At 42.7% G+C, this 18511-nt stretch overlaps 1 protein-coding gene across 1 annotated transcript; it reads left to right on the forward strand.

Moving 5' to 3' along the window:
• The first annotated feature begins 1862 nt into the window (after positions 1-1862).
• RPA2 (replication protein A2) lies at positions 1863-16611 on the forward strand. Its single transcript, XM_081087929.1, has 9 exons — positions 1863-1992; positions 2252-2358; positions 6067-6168; positions 6514-6627; positions 10031-10105; positions 10725-10841; positions 13767-13874; positions 14294-14388; positions 15916-16611. Exons 1-9 carry the CDS (start codon positions 1983-1985, stop codon positions 15998-16000), a joined length of 813 nt encoding a protein of 270 aa, XP_080944055.1. The 5' UTR covers positions 1863-1982; the 3' UTR covers positions 16001-16611.
• The last annotated feature ends 1900 nt before the right edge of the window (positions 16612-18511 follow it).

Genomic DNA, 18511 nt, shown 5'->3' on the forward strand with positions numbered 1-18511 from the left:
TAAAACACATAGTTGGTCCGCGTCCGCTCTGTGTCCGTTGCTATTTGGCATCGTGCTTGTGTCGTTTTCCTTCCCCGGGAAGACAGTGGGGAGTCCGTGACCGGGCCCCCCACTGCCAGCCCTGCCCAGCCGGCCGCCATGGGCCTGTTCGGGGTGTCCGCGAGGGCACAGGGCCCAGCCGGCTGTCCAGTGGTCAGTGCGGCCACCCGCCCAAGGGGTTCGATCTGGTCACGGCCACGTCGTCACCCATCCTCGACTGTGGGTTCATCCCAGCCCTGTCCCAGGGTCAGGGCGCGGCTGGGGGGCCACCAATCAAGGTGTCTCCTTACATCCATGTTTCTCTCTCTTCGTCTCTCCCCTCCCTCCCACTCTCTAAAAATCAGCGGGAAAAGATCCTGGGGTGAGGATTAACACACAAAAAGGGCATAGTAACTACACTGGTGGACGAAATCAGACTTTCCAGGCTCGAATGCAGGCTTCCACAAGCGTGCCTCAGTTTCCTTATCTGTGAAATGGGGACAATAGCAGCGCCTCACCAACCTCACAGGCTTCAGTTAAGAAATGCAAAATGCTTGCCGAAACCGGTTTGGCTCAGTGGTTAGAGCGTCGGCCTGCGGACTGAGGGGTCCCAGGTTCGATTCCGGTCAAGGGCATGTACCTGGGCTGCGGGCACATCCGCAGTGGGAGATGTGCAGGAGGCGGCTGATCGATGTTTCTCTTCCATCGATGTTTCTGACTCTCTATCTCTCTCCCTTCCTCTCTGTAAAAAATCAATAAAATATATTTAAAAAAAAAAAGAAGAAATGCAAAATGCTTAAGGCAGTGCCTGCTGTTTTAATGAAAGAAAAAAAATGATGCAGGGGTCCTGGGACCATGTCTACTTTTGCATTGAGTCCCAATGGCCAGCAGAGAGCTTAGAGCAAAAAAGGAATCAATACACATTTTAAATAAATAAATGGGAGGGGGATGTCTAACGATGCAGCAGTGTTTGGAGTAAGGAACTGATACGGGAGGAACATGCCGCCTTATGTTTAGAGCAGCTGGAGCAGCGGAGGGTGGAGCGGGAGTGGACGGGGCTGAGGATGGTGTGGGGTGCCGTCCTCAGAGTTTTGGAAGGCTGCCCTGGAGGAGAGAGTAGATTTTTTATAGCTTCTCTGGGTAGAATTAGAAGCGGGTCAATCCATCAGGCGCAGTGAACTAGGACTGAGTTTCCTGAAAGCACATATCCTGGGGGACTGCAGGGTGCAGACTCCGAAGCGGGAATTCTACTATAGCGCTTTATTTTTTAATATGTTTATATTGATTTTTAGAGAGTGAGGGAGAGAGAGAAACATCAGTGATGAGAATTATTATCAACTGACTCCTGCACGCCCCCTACTGGGGACTGAGCCCGCAACCGGGAGCATGTGTCCTGACGGGGAATCAAACCCGCGTCCTCTTGGTTCCTGGGTCCAGACTCAACGGTTAAGCCACACAGGCCGGGCTCTACTATAGCGCTTTAGATTAAGGCGTCCTGTGATTGGTGAAAATTTGGCGGGAACAGAGGAAAACGCCGAACAAAGGAAGTGACGTCATGTCGCTTATTGGTGGGGGTGGGATTATATGGGTTTGAGATCCGGAATTATTGGATTGGTTATTTTTCTGAGACGCCGGCGGCCTCGCGCAGATCCTCGCTTCCGCTGACGTAGCGTGCGTGCCCTTAGTAAAGATGGCCGCAATGGGCTTCCGGTCCTACTTGGAACCGAGTGCGCGACTTCAGTAGCCCGGCCAGCAAAGACCGGAAAAAGCGTAGGATTCACGAGCATTGATTGGCTGACGAAGGAAGCGTTCTTGGACAGTGATTGGCTCCGCCATTCGCGGGAAGGAGTTTGTGGCGCCAGCGAAAAGTAGAGTGCTGCAGCCGCAACAAGGTTCTGAGGCGTCCGGCGAACCCAGTGGACCGGAGCCTTCTGGGCGTCTTTCCTGAGGGAGTCGTGACCAAGATGTGGAACAGTAATGATAAATATGGCGGAGGATGAGAATAGCAAGAATTTAGCAAAGAGGGCGGGGATCGGAGAGGCGTGTGGCGGCGGGAGGGGGGAGGGGCGGGAGCCGGGGCCGCGGCGATTGGAGGCCGCGACAGGTGGTCGGGAAGCTTAGGGACGCGCTGGGAGTGTTTGGGTCGAGGAGCGAGGTGGGGAGGGGGCCTGTGGGTCGTTCAGAAGCTTGGGAAAGCGGCTCAGGTGCTAATGCGGTTGTTATTTAAAACCAGGTGGATTTGAGAGCTATGGCAGCGCCACCTTCGGGGGAGCCGGTGGCTACACCCAGTCTCCCGGGGGCTTTGGATCACCGACACCTTCTCAGGCTGAGAGGAAATCAGTACGTGGAAAGAGTATTTCGTTTTATTTGGTCTGTCCTGAAGCGCGTAATTCACCCATGGGAGCAAATGTGTGCGGCGAAGGAAGGGTGGTAAACATGAGCTGGTTTGATAACTGTCAGCTAGTACCTTGCCGAATCCCCTAAGTGCTGTAAGTTTGAACAAAGGAGTCTCCCCAAATGTTGCACTCACGGCGTCCTTGCCTTTATTTTGAGGTTTACTAACGTAGCCAATGCCTAGTGGGAAAACCGAGCTCGTGTTATTAGCCTCTTTTACGTCCTTTTTGTGTTCCGAGCCGTGTTGAAGTTAAGCAGAGCGAGGTGACACGGTGCGGTGCAAAGAGCGTGGCCTCTGCGGTCAGTCGGCCTGCCCACCTTCTTCCTCACACGTGCCTCGCCAGGTGTCGGACAATATGAGAACCTGTGTGACACGCCGCCCGGTAGTCACGTCCGTCAGTGGCCCCGCGTATTACTTAAAAGACCTGAGCGAGGACCATAATGCATCGCGCCCGAATCAACTGCCTTTTAACGCAGCGAGTGAGTGGAGCAGCTTCACCCAGGGTCTCGGTGGCCCCTGTGGTTTCGCCATCTGAGGCGGTGCTGGTCCTACTCCTCCCCAGGAGCGGGTGCGTCAGCCAGGGTCGGAGGAAGGAAGGTGAAAAGCTGGCCACGCGCCTGTTACGTGGAAAAGGAGTTTGCGTGTAACAACTGTGGGTTTCGTCCTTTCAGTACAGGGTCAGTGTGGCCTCTTAGGTGCCATTTAGAGGTGTTAGCAGCTTCTGTGTTTTGCGTGCCTGTTGGTAAGCTTTTACCTACACCGAGTTCTGGGGTGGGTGTCGGTGGGGAAGAAGGAATGCATCGGTAATTCTCATACATTTGGGTGTTGCTTTGTGTTTTTCATGCAGCTTATTTCATGTAATGCTATAAGGTGTTTGTTGCTTACTCCCTTGTACAACACGGGCTCGGGGAGATTGAGGGACTCCCTCAGCTGACACAGCGAGTAACTGGAGCCAGACGGAACACACGCGATGCTGAGCAAATCCAAAATCTGGTAGACAGCCTCTCTCGGTGGGAGTTTTTGTGTGTGTGTTTTTAACCCGGAAAGACCAGAGGGGCTCCAGTTCTCTAATTTTTCCTCCTTGAGGCTGTGAAGGTGAAAACAGAAGCTAGATAATTGGTTCTCATCTTTCCTCCCTAAGTTTAACTATTTTTTCTTCATTCCAGTTGTTAGAATTTTTATCTCAGGATTCCTAGCATGGGCTGTGTTTTGAGACAGCTTTTCGGAGAATGATGATGGTTATAAGCTGAAGACTGAAACCTAAGTCTTTTTGTGTTTAAAATCCAGTGCCTTTCCCACAGTAAATTAGATTTAAATGTTTCCTGTTGACTGTAAACCCATTATATTTTATTGAACCATGAGAAATTTCCAATGTTTCATCGATAAAAATGGTGGTTTCATACAGTACTTAAGAATGTCCTGTGGTTCATAGTCACCTAGAAAATTATATTTTCAAAATTGAACATACTTGTGCCTGGTTCACTCTCTGAATCTTTTTGGAACAAATCAGGCACTCATTGTAATCGGTTTCTGGCACATAATAGGTGCTCATTAAAAAACAGGCTACAACTGATTTGAGATGAATTTGAAGGCATTTCTAACACTTTAATAATTACCCATACATAACTTTTTTACCTGAGGAGTAATTGTATTTATTAAATACCTGTGTAGACATCGGTGTTATCACATTTGTATAAGTTATATGTTTCAAATGTCCTCATTTTACAGAAGAGGTGGTGGTGTGTCCAGGGCCTGGAGCTGGGATTTGAACACAGTCTATAGAACTGTCTGACTCCAAAGCCCATGTTCTTGCTGCTGTTACTGTAGTGATTTTTAATTTTCTTATGCTGCAGATACAATAAAACTCTCGGTTGTGAGAGTTTGAGAACTAAATCTGGGACCTCAGCAAATTTTCAATCTATAAATACTAATATAGCATATAACTTCACCTATAAAATGCTGCAAAGTAAAATTTAAAAATATAGTCGGTTCCTTCACATCCTTATTAAAAGCTATTTCAAATGTAAAGAGTGAGGAACAATAGCTGACACAATAATTGCTGACATTTATTGAGTATGCATACATGAACCAGGTAGTATTGTAGGTACTTCACCATATATGTAGTTTTCATAATGATTTTGTCATTCCTAGTTTTGTAGATGAGGTTATTGAGGTACAGATGAGTTGAGAAATGTGACCTAAAACACACTGCTCCTGAGTGGTAGAGCCAAACTCTTACCCTCAAGTGCTGCTTTTTGTGGTATATGTTCTAGTGGTTGGCTGGGCTTATTTTCTACCATCTTGCTAATACTCACCATTCACAATTATACTTGAGCAAAGTGAAATGTTGCTAGTGCCGTGGACCTTTGGGGTAAAGCTGCAACTGCTAAATCCTTGAAGGTCAAGAGTCTACTATGTTTGGTCTTGCATGTAGAACAGTCGTCAGGTTACTCCCTGTTGATTTCTGACAGGAAGAACTCTAATCTTTAACCCAATATGCTCTTTTTGTTTTGTATATTCCCTCTATGATTCTGTGGAAGTGCATATTTGTCCTCAGCCTGTAATGCTCATTCCTCAGCTACTATTTTTTCACTGTCAGATGGTTGTGCTTCAGCCCTCGCCCGTTTGGCTCAGTGGATAGAGCATCGGCCTGCAGACTCAAGGGTCCCAGGTTCGATTCCGGTCAAGGGCATGTACCCTGGTTGCGGGCATCCCCAGTAGGGGGCGTGCAAGAGGCAGCTGATTGATGTTTCTCTCTCATCAATGTTTCTAACTATCCCTCTCTCCTCCTCTCTGTAAAAAATCAATAAAACATATTTTTTAAAAAAAATCAATGGGAAAAATATCCTTGGTTGAAGATTTTAAAAAAGGGAGAGATTTAGAGCAAGCTCAAAGTTCTGTCTCCACTGGCCATTTCTCAAACCCTTTCGAAATACCATCTCATTTCACCAGTGATGAACAGCTAGCTCCAGCTAGTCCTCAGCCTAAAGCTGGAGTTGCCTCTTAAAAGTCTGTTCAGGAAACAGGTCATTCCTTATGCTGTCGCCACTCTGGTCAACTTATTTTGGTGAATCTCTAGTGCAACACAAACTTAACCATTCTTCAGGAGCTTTGGAGTCAAACAAACCTGGGTTTGAATTCTAAAGTGTGGCATTTGTTAGCTATATGACCTTTGTTTCCATATGCAGCATAGATAATGAGGCTTGTTTTGAAGATCCAATCCTATATAAAAATCCTATATAATAAAAGGTTAATATGCAAATTGACCAAATGGCAGAATGACCAGTCGCTATGATACGTACTGACCACCAGGGGGCAGATGCTCAACACAGGAGCTGCCCCTTGGTGGTCAGTACGCTCCCACAGGGGGAGCACTGCTTAGCCAGAAGACGGGCTTATGGCTGGTGAGTGCAGCAGCGGTGGCAAGAGCCTCTCCCGCCTCCACGGCAGTCAGACATCCCCCGAGGGCTCCCAGACTGCAAGAGGCCGCAGGCCAGGCTGAGGGACCCCCACTCCCTGAGTGCATGAATTTCGTGCACTGGGCCTCTAGTGTTATAATATATGCAAAGTGCTTGGCACATGTAGCAGGTGTTAAATGAGTGGTAGTTATTATTTCAATTGACTTTGTGCATGCTCTTTTTTTTTTTTTCCAGAGAACCCGAGCCCAGCACATTGTACCCTGTACCATATCTCAGCTGCTTTCTGCCACTCTGGTTGATGAAGTGTTCAGAATTGGGAGTGTTGAGATATCACAGGTATGAATAATGAAATAAAAATTATTTCATTTAAGCCCTAACTGGTCTGGCTCAGTGGATAGAACATCAGCCTGTGGATTGAAGGGTCCTAGGTTCGATTCCGGTCAAGGGCATGTACCTTGGTTGTGGGCACATCCCCAATAGGGGGTGTGCAGAAGGCAGCTGATTGATGTTTCTCTCTCATTGATGTTTCTAACTCTCTATACCTCTCCCTTCCTCTCTGTAATAAATCAATACAATATATTTTTTTAAAATAATAAGTTAAAGTGGACTAAAATTTTAAAAAAATACATAAATGTTGCTTTTGTTTCCAAGAAAACCAAACTTTTTTTTCTCCTGATCTAGGTCACTATTGTGGGGATAATCAGACATGCTGAGAAGGCTCCAACCAACATTGTTTACAAAATAGATGACATGACAGCTGCACCCATGGATGTTCGCCAGTGGGTTGACACAGATGTAAGCGGTTTTTAAATCAGGGTGGGGTTTGGAGGTGTTGGATTTCTTTAGTCTTTTTGAAGGTTCCTTTTTTTTTTAATATATTTTATTTTATTGATTTTTTACAGAGAGGAAGGGAGAGGGATAGAGAGTTAGAAACATCGATGAGAGAGAAACATCCATCAGCTGCCTCCTGCATACCCCCCCCCCACTGGGGATGTGCCTGCAACCAAGATACATGTCCTTGACTGGAATTGAACCCAGGACCCTTGAGTCCGCAGGCTGACACTCTATCCACTGAGCCAAACCAGTCAGGGCTGAAGGTTCTTATTATAAAAATCTATATATATAAAAGGTTAAATGTCCATCTGTCTGACTGGTAGCTGTGACATGCACTGACCACCAGGGGGCAGACACTCAACGCAGGAGCTGCCATGACGCACAGTGACCATTTAAAAATAAATAGCACCACAGACCCAGCACCGACAAACCACCACTCGGCTTACCCCAAGTGGGACACAGGCCCACCACCACCCTGGAGTGACACGCCACCAAATCACAGCCAACGCTGCCAAGACCCCCTGGCACAAAATGTGGCCCACAGCCCAGCCCCACCCGGAAACGGTCACTGTGGGCGCCCGGTAATGACATCACGTAGCAATGCCCAGCTTCCTCTCCCTAGCAACTAGCCTCCTTGGAGTTTCTTCAGCCCAGGAACCTGACTTGCTCTATAGGCAGGTGCAAACATTTTACAGTTTAAACAGATGTTTGTGAAGCACTTTCCCGTGCCTCATCTCATTTGATCTTCACAGAAGTCCTGAAGTAGATAGGAGACTCGGTAGAATCCTGTTTTCTTTTCATTAGCAAGATGATAATAATGATATTAAAATATTTCTTCTAATTAATTTCCTTTCGGTGTGCACGAATCTGTGCACTGGGACACTAGTAATACATAAGACATCAAAGGCAAAATTCTTAAAATAAAAGGTTAATATATTTTATATTGTAAAAGTTTAAAACCTAAACTTTCCAAAATACTATAAACAAGTTAAAAAGGCAAGAGATAGGAGGCACTAGAGAACAAGGATTTTTATGTTGGCATTGTATCCCCAGCACCTAGAACAATGCCAGTTACATCATGGGCCCTGAATAAATATTATTTAAATAAATGGGAAAAATTTTTGCACATACTATAAACATCAAATTTTTTATTTAATAAACGTTCTTACAAAGAAAAAAGCAATTGCATTTTAGAGAAGTAGGCAAAGAAGATACACAGATTATTTATTACAGATGAAATGGCAGCAACAATAATTAAGTTAATAGACATTAAGATATTATTTTTAACATACTAAATTGGCAAAGAAAAAAAAAGAATGGCATTGCCCACTTTTTTTTTTTTTTAATTTTATTGATTTTTTTTACAGAGAGAAAGGGAGAGGGATAGAGAGTTAGAAACATCGATGAGAGAGAAACATCGATCAGCTGCCTCCTGCACACCCCCTACTGGGGATGTGCCCACAACCAAGGTACATGCCCTTGACCGGAATCGAACCTGGGACCCTTGAGTCCGCAGGTCGACGCTCTATCCACTGAGCCAAACCGGTTAGGGCGCATTGCCCACTTTTTATGAAAGCAATAGGTAGCACAGTGCCTCTAGTACTTAGTAAGCACTTAATTAGTTAATGATTTGTCACTGTTTGGGAAAGTGAGTACCATCCTACTCAGATGGTATAAATATAAACTGGTATAACCTTTCTCTAAAATCAGCTGATGATCGCTCTAGCTTGTTTGGCTCTGGATAAAAGTGTCAGCCTGCGGACTGAAGGCTCAGTCCTCAATAGCGGGGAATGCAGGAGATAACCAATCAATGATTCTTTCTCCTCATTGATGTTTCTATCTCCCTTTCCCTCTCTGAAATCAATAAAAACATATATTTTTTAAAAATTAGCTAATGATCAAAATCATCCTTCATAAAAATGTTGACCTCATACTCTACTGCTAGAGGTTTACATTAAGGAAATAGTTAAATACATGTGCAGTTGTAAGAATGTTGATCATATCATTATTTATAATAATGAAAAATTAAAAGCAATCTTAAAATGCTAACAATAGGGTATTTTTAATTAAACTGTGGTATATTTATAAAATATTCCAAATGATGTAGAAGTGTATGTATTGTCACAAAGAAGTGTTTACCATAAATTGTTGAGAGGAAAAGAGCATGCTATACCATAGTATGCATAGTATAACCCCATTTTTGCAAAGAAAAACGTGTGTATGGAGGAAATAGACTGAAATAAAATACATGTTTTTTATTTTTTAATTGGGCAGAGGCCTTTTTTAATTTTTTTTTTTTTTTATCGATTTCAGAGAGGAAGGGAGAGTGAGAGAGAGAAACATCAGTGATGAGAGAGAATCATCGATAGGCTGCCTTCTGCATGCCCCACACGGGATGGAGCCTGCAACCTGGACTTGTGCCCTGACCGGAATCGAACTATTACTTCCTGGTTCATAGGTTGATGCTCAACCACCAAGCTACATGGCCTGGGCAGCTTTTTAGTTTTTTATAGTCAGGTGTTTTATAATCAGGAAAATCTTTATGAATCAGCTTATATTTTTTTCTTATAAATAAATAACGTGCCCTAACCAGTTTGGCTCAGTGGATAGAGCGTCGGCCTGTGGACTGAAGGGTCCTAGGTTCGATTCCGGTCAAGGGCATGTACCTTGGCTGCAGGCACATCCCCAGTAGGAGGTGTGCAAGAGGCAGCTGATCGATGTTTCTCTCTCATCGATGTTTCTAACTCTCTATTCCTCTCCCTTCCTCTCTGTAAAAAATCAATAAAATATATTTTATAAAATAAATAAATAAATAAATAAATAACGTGTACATATTCTATAAAACCCCAGTTATCCCAGTTAACTATTGTTACTGCATGCCACAACTGGTCCTCCCAATTAATAGAATTCTACATTGTTTGAATGTGTGCCTATTGTTGCCTATTTAGGCTGTTTTAAATTTTTCAATATTGTGATCTATGCTATAATGAATATTCCTAAAGCTAAATCTAATGCATGTTCTTAATTTCATTTAATTCCTAAAAGTAGAAACACTATGCCAATATGTATGTCCACTATCCACCAGAAAGTTGTGTGCCTAAGAGCATTGAATGAGAGTACCATCATTGTTTGCTTTTTTTATGATGTACATAACAGAACTTTGGAACTGGAAATTACCTTTAGAGATGTTTATTCTAATTCCTGTTTTAACAAAAAAGTTAATTCTAATAGGTTAAACTAGTTAGGGACATATTAGGATCCTGTAGCTTTAACTTTTTGTTTCTGTACATAATTTAGAGATTTTAAAGAAGCTTTTACCAATATCACTAAAACCTTAGTAATGTGTTTGTATTTTACCTGTTAGGATGCCAGTGGTGAAAACACTGTGGTTCCTCCAGAAACGTATGTGAAAGTGGCTGGCCATCTGAGATCTTTTCAGGTAAAGTCAGAAAGAAAAAAAGACTGTTAAAATGTGTTTCCATGGGCCCTGGTTGGGTAGATTAGTTGGTTAGAGTGTTGTCCGGATATGCCAAGGTTGCAGGTTTGATCCCCCTTCGAAATAAAAATAAAATTTTTTTTAATGTATTTGCATGCTAACAACTTCTAGATTCATGCCTGCATTTAGGATACTTAAAACTTAACTAAGTCTTCATGTTTAATGGGAGTTATATTGAAGTTATTTTATTACTCTCTTCTTCAAAAGGAAATAATGGATTTTTACCTTAATATAAAACTAACAGAATGGTAGAAAAAGAACAGGCTCTCTGCCTGCAATTGACATCTATGGCATCCATTAGGCGTAGATGGGTGGGCACTGGATATAGAGTCAGGATGCTAGGCTCTGCTTGCTATGTAACCTTGGGAAGTCATTGAACATCTCTGAGCTAGTTTAGTTTTTTTTTAATATATTTTATTAACTATATTTAGATTAACCTTGAGTAAAAATTTTTAAATATAACATTTTTCCCATATTAGCAAAATATAACAAGAAAAGAGCCATAATGTTTTGACCTTAAATGACTTGAATGTGCTTATCCTTTATTCTCTTACTTTAATAGAACAAAAAAAGCTTGGTGGCCTTTAAGATCATGCCCCTGGAGGATATGAATGAGTTCACCACACATATTCTGGAAGTAGTGAATGCACACATGATGCTGACCAAAGCTAACAGCCAGGTGAGCAGCTTCACTCATAGTTTCCTTTTTCGTCGTTATTAATATATCTGTACTGATTTCAGAGAGGAAGAGAGAGGGTGAGAGAGATAGAAATAACATCAATGATGAGAGAGAATCATTGATCAGGTGCACCCTGCATGCCCCCGACTGGGGATTGAGCTGCAACCCGGCATGTGCCCTAACCGGGAATCCAGCTGTGACCTCCTGGTTCATAGGTTGATGATCAACCACTGAGCCACACTGGCCAGGCCTAATCGACCTTTTTAAAAGCCCACTGAGGCTGCTGTATGGATAATAGACTATAAGACACCAAGAATAGCAACAGTAGTAGTTTAGGGGAATGGTAACAGCAGTGGTTAGATTTATTTTCTTTTTTTTTATGCATATATATCTTTATTGATTTCAGAGCCGAAGGGAAAAGGAGAGAGATGGAAACATCAGTGATGAGAATCATTGATCGGCTGCCTCTTGCATGCCCCCTAATGGAGTCATTTCATAATGAACTCACAACAATGAGCTCACAGGGCACGTGTCCAGGTTGTGGGCTCAATCCCCAGTAGGGGGCATGCAGAATGCAGCTGATCAATGATTCTCTCATCATTGATGCTTCTATCTCTCCCTCTGAAATCAGTAAAAATAAAAATGTGCATGAGATGGGACCACTTGAAGCAACACATGAGGTCATTTCAGCAGAGGTAACCAGGTAGGAAATAGCATTCAGTCCAGTATTATTGGATCATAAAACGTAAGACTTCTATTTCACCAGCAGACAATGTGAAGGTATCTAGCTTGAAAACAAAGGGCCAGGAATGACTCTTGGTTCTTTTGTTTTGTTTTGTTTTATTTACCTCAAATGTTCATCTAGTGAACATTTGTTGAATGAGTAAATCTCCTAACTGGATGGGATTTCTCCTAGTGAGCTTCCACCGTGCTCCTGTATCCTGTTATGGGTTCTTAACATTTGATTGGTCATCCTTACTTCTTCAGTTCAATAGATTAAACATTGATTGATGAGCATGCACTGTTCCCCAGGCACTGTGCAAAGATGAGGGGACTGATGGGGGCAGTGAATGAAGGCTGCTGTGAAAAAGACTGGGCCATATGCTCTGAGAGCCAAGAAGGAAGACCATGACTTAACTTGGCTTTGGGAATGTCAACGAAGTGTTTACCAGGCAGACAAGGAGAGGAGCATTCCAGACAGAAAGCGACATGCTAGTGACAAAAGCATGTTTTTGGATGATAAGAAGTCCAAGTGCAGTTGGGGGATAGAGTTGCTAAAAAGGAGTGATCAAGAAAAATACAGATTTTGACATCTAATTGTGGTAGGTCTTGAGTGTCTACAGTGATGGCGAACCTTTTGAGCTCGGCGTGTCAGCATTTTGAAAAACCCTAACTTAACTCTGGTGCCGTGTCACATATAGAAATTTTTTGATATTTGCAACCATAGTAAAACAAAGATGTATATTTTTGATATTTATTTTATATATTTAAATACCATTTAACAAAGAAAAATCAACCAAAAAAATGAGTTCGCCATCACTGGCTAGGAGTTTTATATTGTTTTCACAGGCAGGGGGAGCCACCTGGAAGCTTTTAGGCAGAGAAGCAACATGATCAGAAGTTACTTGGTAGCAACAAGGAGGGTTGATTGGAGTAGGAGACTAGCAGCTGAGATAACAATCAGGAGGCCAGGTTTGTTTAGGATTGACTTGAGGGACACTGAAGATTGTATTAAAAGGCTGTGGTGACAGGAAGGGGAGGAAATGGATGACTGAGGTCGGTCTGATTAGGTTTGAGTTTACTAATTGAGATGGAATATAGCAGGGCAAGCAGGTTTGGGGAGGAAAGTAATGAATTTTATTTTGAAGTGTGAGATAGCTAGGTGTAGGTGTCCAATAGATGGCTGGGAATAAGGATTTGTGCCTGGGAGGGTCTGGAATGAAATCCTGGGGGAACTATCAGCCTTTCGGGAGACAGGTAGAAGAAGAGCTAATAAAGGATATTGAGAAGGTGTAGTTTGAGAGGTAAGAGGAGAATCAGAAGACGTATCAAGAAGCCCGGGAGTGGGTAGGGAGAGAGAAGCCCAGGGAGAAACTAAAAAAAGATTTAAAGAAAAGAAGAAGTAGCTTAGGGAGGGGTACATTGCAAGAGGATTATGCTAAGCAGTTTCTCCTGAGAGGTCGAGTGTTATGAGGCCTGAAAGAGATTATTGGGTATGTTGGCTGAAAAGTTTTTGGTGGGAACAGTTTCAGAGGTGCTTTGGGGAGAATCCAAATAGTGGGGGCTTGAGGAGTGACTAAGAAGAAGGGAATGGAAACTGTTTATAGTCTTTTAAATTTGGTTATAAAAGAGAAGAGAGGTTGATGGAAACTATTCTTCTTTTCTTCTATGTAACGCTTCATGCCTGCTTGACACTCAGTGAATGCTTGAGTGGTTCAACACCAAAGATATCATTATAGCAAACCTGGGTAATTTTCTTCTCGGTGCTAGTTTTCCTCTTGTTCCCCTCACATTACAAAGAATAGAAGGAGCTGAGTTTGATATGATGTGCTTTGCCCTCCTTTGAAATATTCATCAGATAATAGCTTTTCCTTCCAATATAAGTACTTGTTATTGGGCCCTAGCCGGTTTGCCTCAGTGGATAGAATGTTGGCACATGCCCAGGTTGTGGGCTCAATCCCCAGTAGGGGGCATGAAGGAGGTAGCCAATCGATGATTCTCTCTCATCAGTAATGTTTCTATCTCTCTCACCTTCTCCCTTCCTCTCTGAAATCAATAAAAATATATTTTAAAATAAAAACTTTTTGGGAAAACTTTGCCTAAATTGTTTTTTGTTAGCTGCTTATTAACAAGCTCTTTAAAATAGCAAGGACTGTGTTTAAATTGATTAATTTTCTAATGTTGTGAATTTTTTTCTTAATTCAGCCCTTAGCCGGGAGAGCGCCTATCAGCAATCCAGGAATGGGTGAAGCAGGGAGCTTTGGTGGGAATAGCCTCATACCGGCAAATGGCCTCACTGTGGCCCAAAACCAGGTAAACTCACTTGAATGGCTCCAGAAATGCAAAGCACAGACTGTCTTAAATTTTGCTACTTCCTTAATGATTCTGAGGCTAAGTACCCAACTCGTTTCCTTCTTTTAAAGACACTTTGGGCCGAACCGGTTTGGCTCAGTGGATAGAGCGTCGGCCTGCGGACTAAAGGGTCCCGGGTTTGATTCCGGTCAAGGGCATGTACCTGGGTTGCGGGCACATCCCCAGTGGGAGATGTGCAGGAGGCAGCTGATCGATGTCTCTCTCATCGATGTTTCTAACTCTCTATCTCTCTCCCTTCCTCTCTATAAAAAATCAATAAAATATATTTAAAAAAAATAAAATAAAAATAAAGACACTTTGGTTTAAGAGGGGAGCTGATTCAAAGTAGTTGCTTAAATCGTTCTGATTTTAATGTTCAGGTGCTGAATTTGATTAAGGCTTGCCCAAGACCTGAAGGATTGAACTTTCACGATCTCAAGAACCAGCTTCAACACATGCCTATAGCCTCAATCAAGTGAGTATTTGGTTTCTACGAGCTAGGACTCCAGAATTAATGCCCATTTCACCTCGTCAGAGTTTCCTGGTAATGAGAAGTGGGTTTTAAAAAAACTCTGTTGCCGAGCCGGTGTGGCTCAGTGGTTGAGCATCAACCTTTGAACCAGGAGGTCATGGTTTGATTCCCAGTCAGGGCACATGCCTGGGTACGAGCTCCATCCCCAGTTGGGGGTGTGCAGGAGGCAGCCAGTCAGTGATTCTCTCTCATCGTTGATGTTTCTATCATTCTCCCTTCCTTTCTGTTATTAATAAAAAATAAACTTAAGAAAATAAACCACAAAACTATCTGTTGACAGAAAGGAAGTCGTTCAGTCATGGAAAAATAGAAAAGAACTTGCAAGGATGTTGTTGCCCATCACCATCACTCATTCGTTTGTTCATTCAACAAATACTGAATCCCATTATATGGGATATAATTTTGAGCAAAATTGACCTTATACCTCTTGATTAAATCTGGAGGAGTGTGCGGTCCTTAGCTCTGGTCTTTAGATGTACAGTACCATTTGCATTGCCATCCTACTGTGGAGGTGTATGCATCAGGCTGTCTGCACCTGAAGCCATTTAGACAGTCCTCCCCACAGTCTATCAAGCAGTTTCCTTATTCCAATGAACTGATCAAACAGGGTATTATGATACTTGGATTGTTGTTACCATAAATCAGTATGCTAGGCCTAGATAGAAAAAATGCTCAGGTCTTATTTCATTTCCTGTCCTATAAAATGAGGATAATAGTTTCAGTCTCAGAGTAACTATGACGATGAGGTATAGAATGGCTGTCACATAGTAGCTGTTCTATAAATTGTTCCTGTTACTAAATATGTTACTGACTCTGGCCCTGAGGGCTGTGAAGGTTTGAAGGTCTCTTAACGTTTCTGGAAAGACCTTCCCTTTACTTCCTTCAACTTTACTTCCCAGCGGGCAGGCTAGAGGTTCAGTGGGTGGGTGGGGAGGACAACTTTTAAAAATAGCTCTTTATGCTAGGAGATTTTATGTGCAAGCTGGACTACAACTTTAGGTGATTGTTTTGATTTGCTTCTACTGCTATTTAAGTGAGGCTCTATTTTCTTGCCTTTATATAATTTGGGAGAGTTATCCACGGCAGCCCTCTCCCAGTAGCCATTGCCTCCATGGATTACCTCAGTTTTGTAATTTTACTGGCATCTCTCCCTGCAAGAGCTTTTTGCCAGCAAATGGATGTGAATTCTTAGCTAAGATAGAAAGTGGGGAGGTAGTGAAGTTTACATATTTGGCAATGTCAGGAAGGCAGTTCCCTTTCTTTGCCCTTTACTGTGCCCTTTTAAGGTTGACTCAGTGCCTTAAGAGGCTAACACAGAAGGGTAAACTAAGTCTCCATAAAACCCACAGAAGAGATGGTAAAACTCCTCTTTGGATCCTGTCTGGAGTCACAGCTGAAAAAAAAAGTTTTAATATAAAAATTTTTTATAAAGAAAGAAAATGAGCTTTTTTCCCCTCCCTTTCTTTTTAGGCAAGCTGTGGATTTTCTAAGCAACGAGGGACACATCTATTCCACTGTGGATGATGATCATTTTAAATCCACAGATGCAGAATAACTGGATCTAATTGGTACCCAACATATTTTCCAGCGGGACCTATTTTCTCAGTCTGTTGTGTCCAGCTGTGCATATGTTTTGAACAGTTGACTTCTAGAAAGTAGGTTTCATCCAAAAAATGTCTCAATTGACATAATTTTGAAACTTACTGCTCTTCCGTTATTTTGAAATTCAAAGTGAGATAGGCAACTCATAGGGGTGTGAGCCAAACTGGAATTTCTTAAAAGAAGTTACAAATTATTAGTTATAATACCATCTGGATAGATGGAAGTAGAAGAGGGATGCTGCCATAGAGTTGGGCAGTATTACTTAAATACTCAGGAGTCTCTATTCCTAAAATATTACCTGTTGAGTACGATTAGGATCTGTCAGCAGAGAGCTAGCCAAGAAACCTGCTAACTTCTGCCTGGTTTTGTTCCCCATTTTGGTTATGTGGTGTTACTTTCAGAATTGCACTTTTCTTCAACTTGTCATGACTGCTGCCAAGTGTTTTGGTAAATAGGAAGTTCTAGAGTGGTAGCCTCATGTGGCAGAGGAGAGAAAGAAATGTCACCGTGTTTTGTACAAAATAAGTACATTCATATGTTTAATAAAGTAGTTCTATTATTGTAGTAACTTGTGAAGACATTCTTATTTTTCTTTTTAATTACTACCTTATCTGAGACAGTACAGCATACTTGACTTGGATTTGACATCGTGGTTCTGCTTTTTAGTTAGGATCTTCAGCAGGGTACATCAGTTCTGAAAGCCTCCATTTATGAAAAGACAACGATGTTATTTCCTTATAGGTTTGTGATGAAATAAAGTTTGTAAAGCATCTAGCATTGCCATTAATGAGGGTTCTAAAGCAGACCTTAATCTTGACTCTAGCAGTATATGATCATGTGACTGATAAAATACCTACCATGTCACCTCAAGATGAAATTCTAAGAGGCCTTGGCTATTTTTTGGCCAACTTAATTAGCTCCTTTTTTCTTGTGGGAGAAGAAACTAGTTCCAAGATGTTTCTGACAATTCCAGACAGTAAGCTAATTCTAAGTTAATGAGGTGTAATATGCAAATAAAAGTCCTATGCTTGTTTTAACTATGTTTCTAAATGAGATCCAGCAGCTGTGGAGAAAGCTCCACCATCCTGGCTTATGCAGAGTAGTTCCTCTCTTGGGAGCAGACAGATGTTTAAAAGTCAGTCACCAGTATGTCTATTTGTTTCTTGATTGTTTCCTATAAAGGACAGTGAGCCAAAAATAGGCTAAAAATATCATGCATTTGAACTCAGAATGCATGATAGGGTACTTATATGGGTGGCGGACTTCTCTTTCTAGTTTTCAGGCTCGTGTCTTCAAATGGGCAGGGCATAGCCCTGGTTCTGGGTGGAAGTCTATTTTTCTTTTAATTTGGATATGAGGATTCAGCAATCAGAAACTACTTGCTCAGCCTTAGCCGGTTTGGCTCAGTGGATAGAGCGTCAGCCTATGGACTGAAAAAGGTCCCGGGTTCGATTCCGGTCAAGGGTACATGCCCGGGTTGCAGGCTCGATCCCCAGTAGGGGCCGTGCAGGAGGCAGCCAGTCAATGATTGTCTCTCATCATTGATGTTTCTCTCTCTTTCTCTCTTCCTCTCTGAAATCAGTAAAAATATTTTTAAAAAACACAAACTACTTAATCCTTAACTCAGCAGGTGTTTCTTGATCAGACACTAGGAATTTAAAACAAAATAAGGAGATTGGCATCACAGGACTTGCTGGTTCAGCATTCCCAGGAGCACAGAGTAGCTGCTCAGTGCCGTTGGACTCCCTACCATCTGGGCACTCACACGGTCTCACAGGAGTTGTGTGGTTTCTGAGCACACGGAGGCCTGTGGGGCTGAGCACAGGCAGCCCATTCCCTAGCAGAACGAAATCCCAGTCTTTGTAAAGCTCCTGCCTCAGCAGGAGGCATTTACACTTCAGGTGTTTGTGGGCACCTGCGATGTGCGTAATGTTCTGCTAGCGTATGATGAGACAGCATGAACCAAGTTCTTGTATGACCCAGGTTCTTAGAAATGACCCAGTATCATAGCCAAGCAGTGAGTCTAACCTGCTCTCCATAGAGTCTCTCTCTAGGTATACAGGTAGGAGATTAGACTCCTTGAGAAATAGTATTGTATTGGGTTTAACTAAAGAAAGGGCAATAGGTCCTGTCTGGTTTGCTCAGTATTTACAACATCAGCCTGCAGACCGAAGGGTCTTGGGTTTGATTTCCGGTCAAGGGCACATGCCTCGGTTGCAGGAAGTGCTTGTAGGAGGCAACCAATCAATGTGTCTTCTCTCATGTCGATGTTTCTCTTCTTCTCTCCTTCTCTCTCTCCTTCTCTCTCTCTCTCTCTCTCTCTCTCTCTCTCTCTCTCTCTCTCTCTCCCACACACACACACACTCCCCCTCTTCCTTCCCTCCACTCTCTCTAGAAATCAATGGAAAAATATCCTCAGTGATGATTTTAAAAAGAAAGATAGGCCAATAAGAATTAGTGTCTG

Source organism: Myotis nattereri, assembly GCF_964212035.1.
Source record: "Myotis nattereri genome assembly, chromosome: 3".
Classification (NCBI taxonomy): Eukaryota; Metazoa; Chordata; class Mammalia; order Chiroptera; family Vespertilionidae; genus Myotis; species Myotis nattereri.

Coding starts and splice junctions, on each gene's coding strand:
- RPA2 (XM_081087929.1), top strand. Junction 2,359..6,066: donor CTCAGGCTGAGAGGAAATCA/GTACGTGGAAAG, acceptor TTTTTTTTCCAG/AGAACCCGAGCCCAGCACAT. Junction 14,389..15,915: donor ATGCCTATAGCCTCAATCAA/GTGAGTATTTGG, acceptor CTTTCTTTTTAG/GCAAGCTGTGGATTTTCTAA.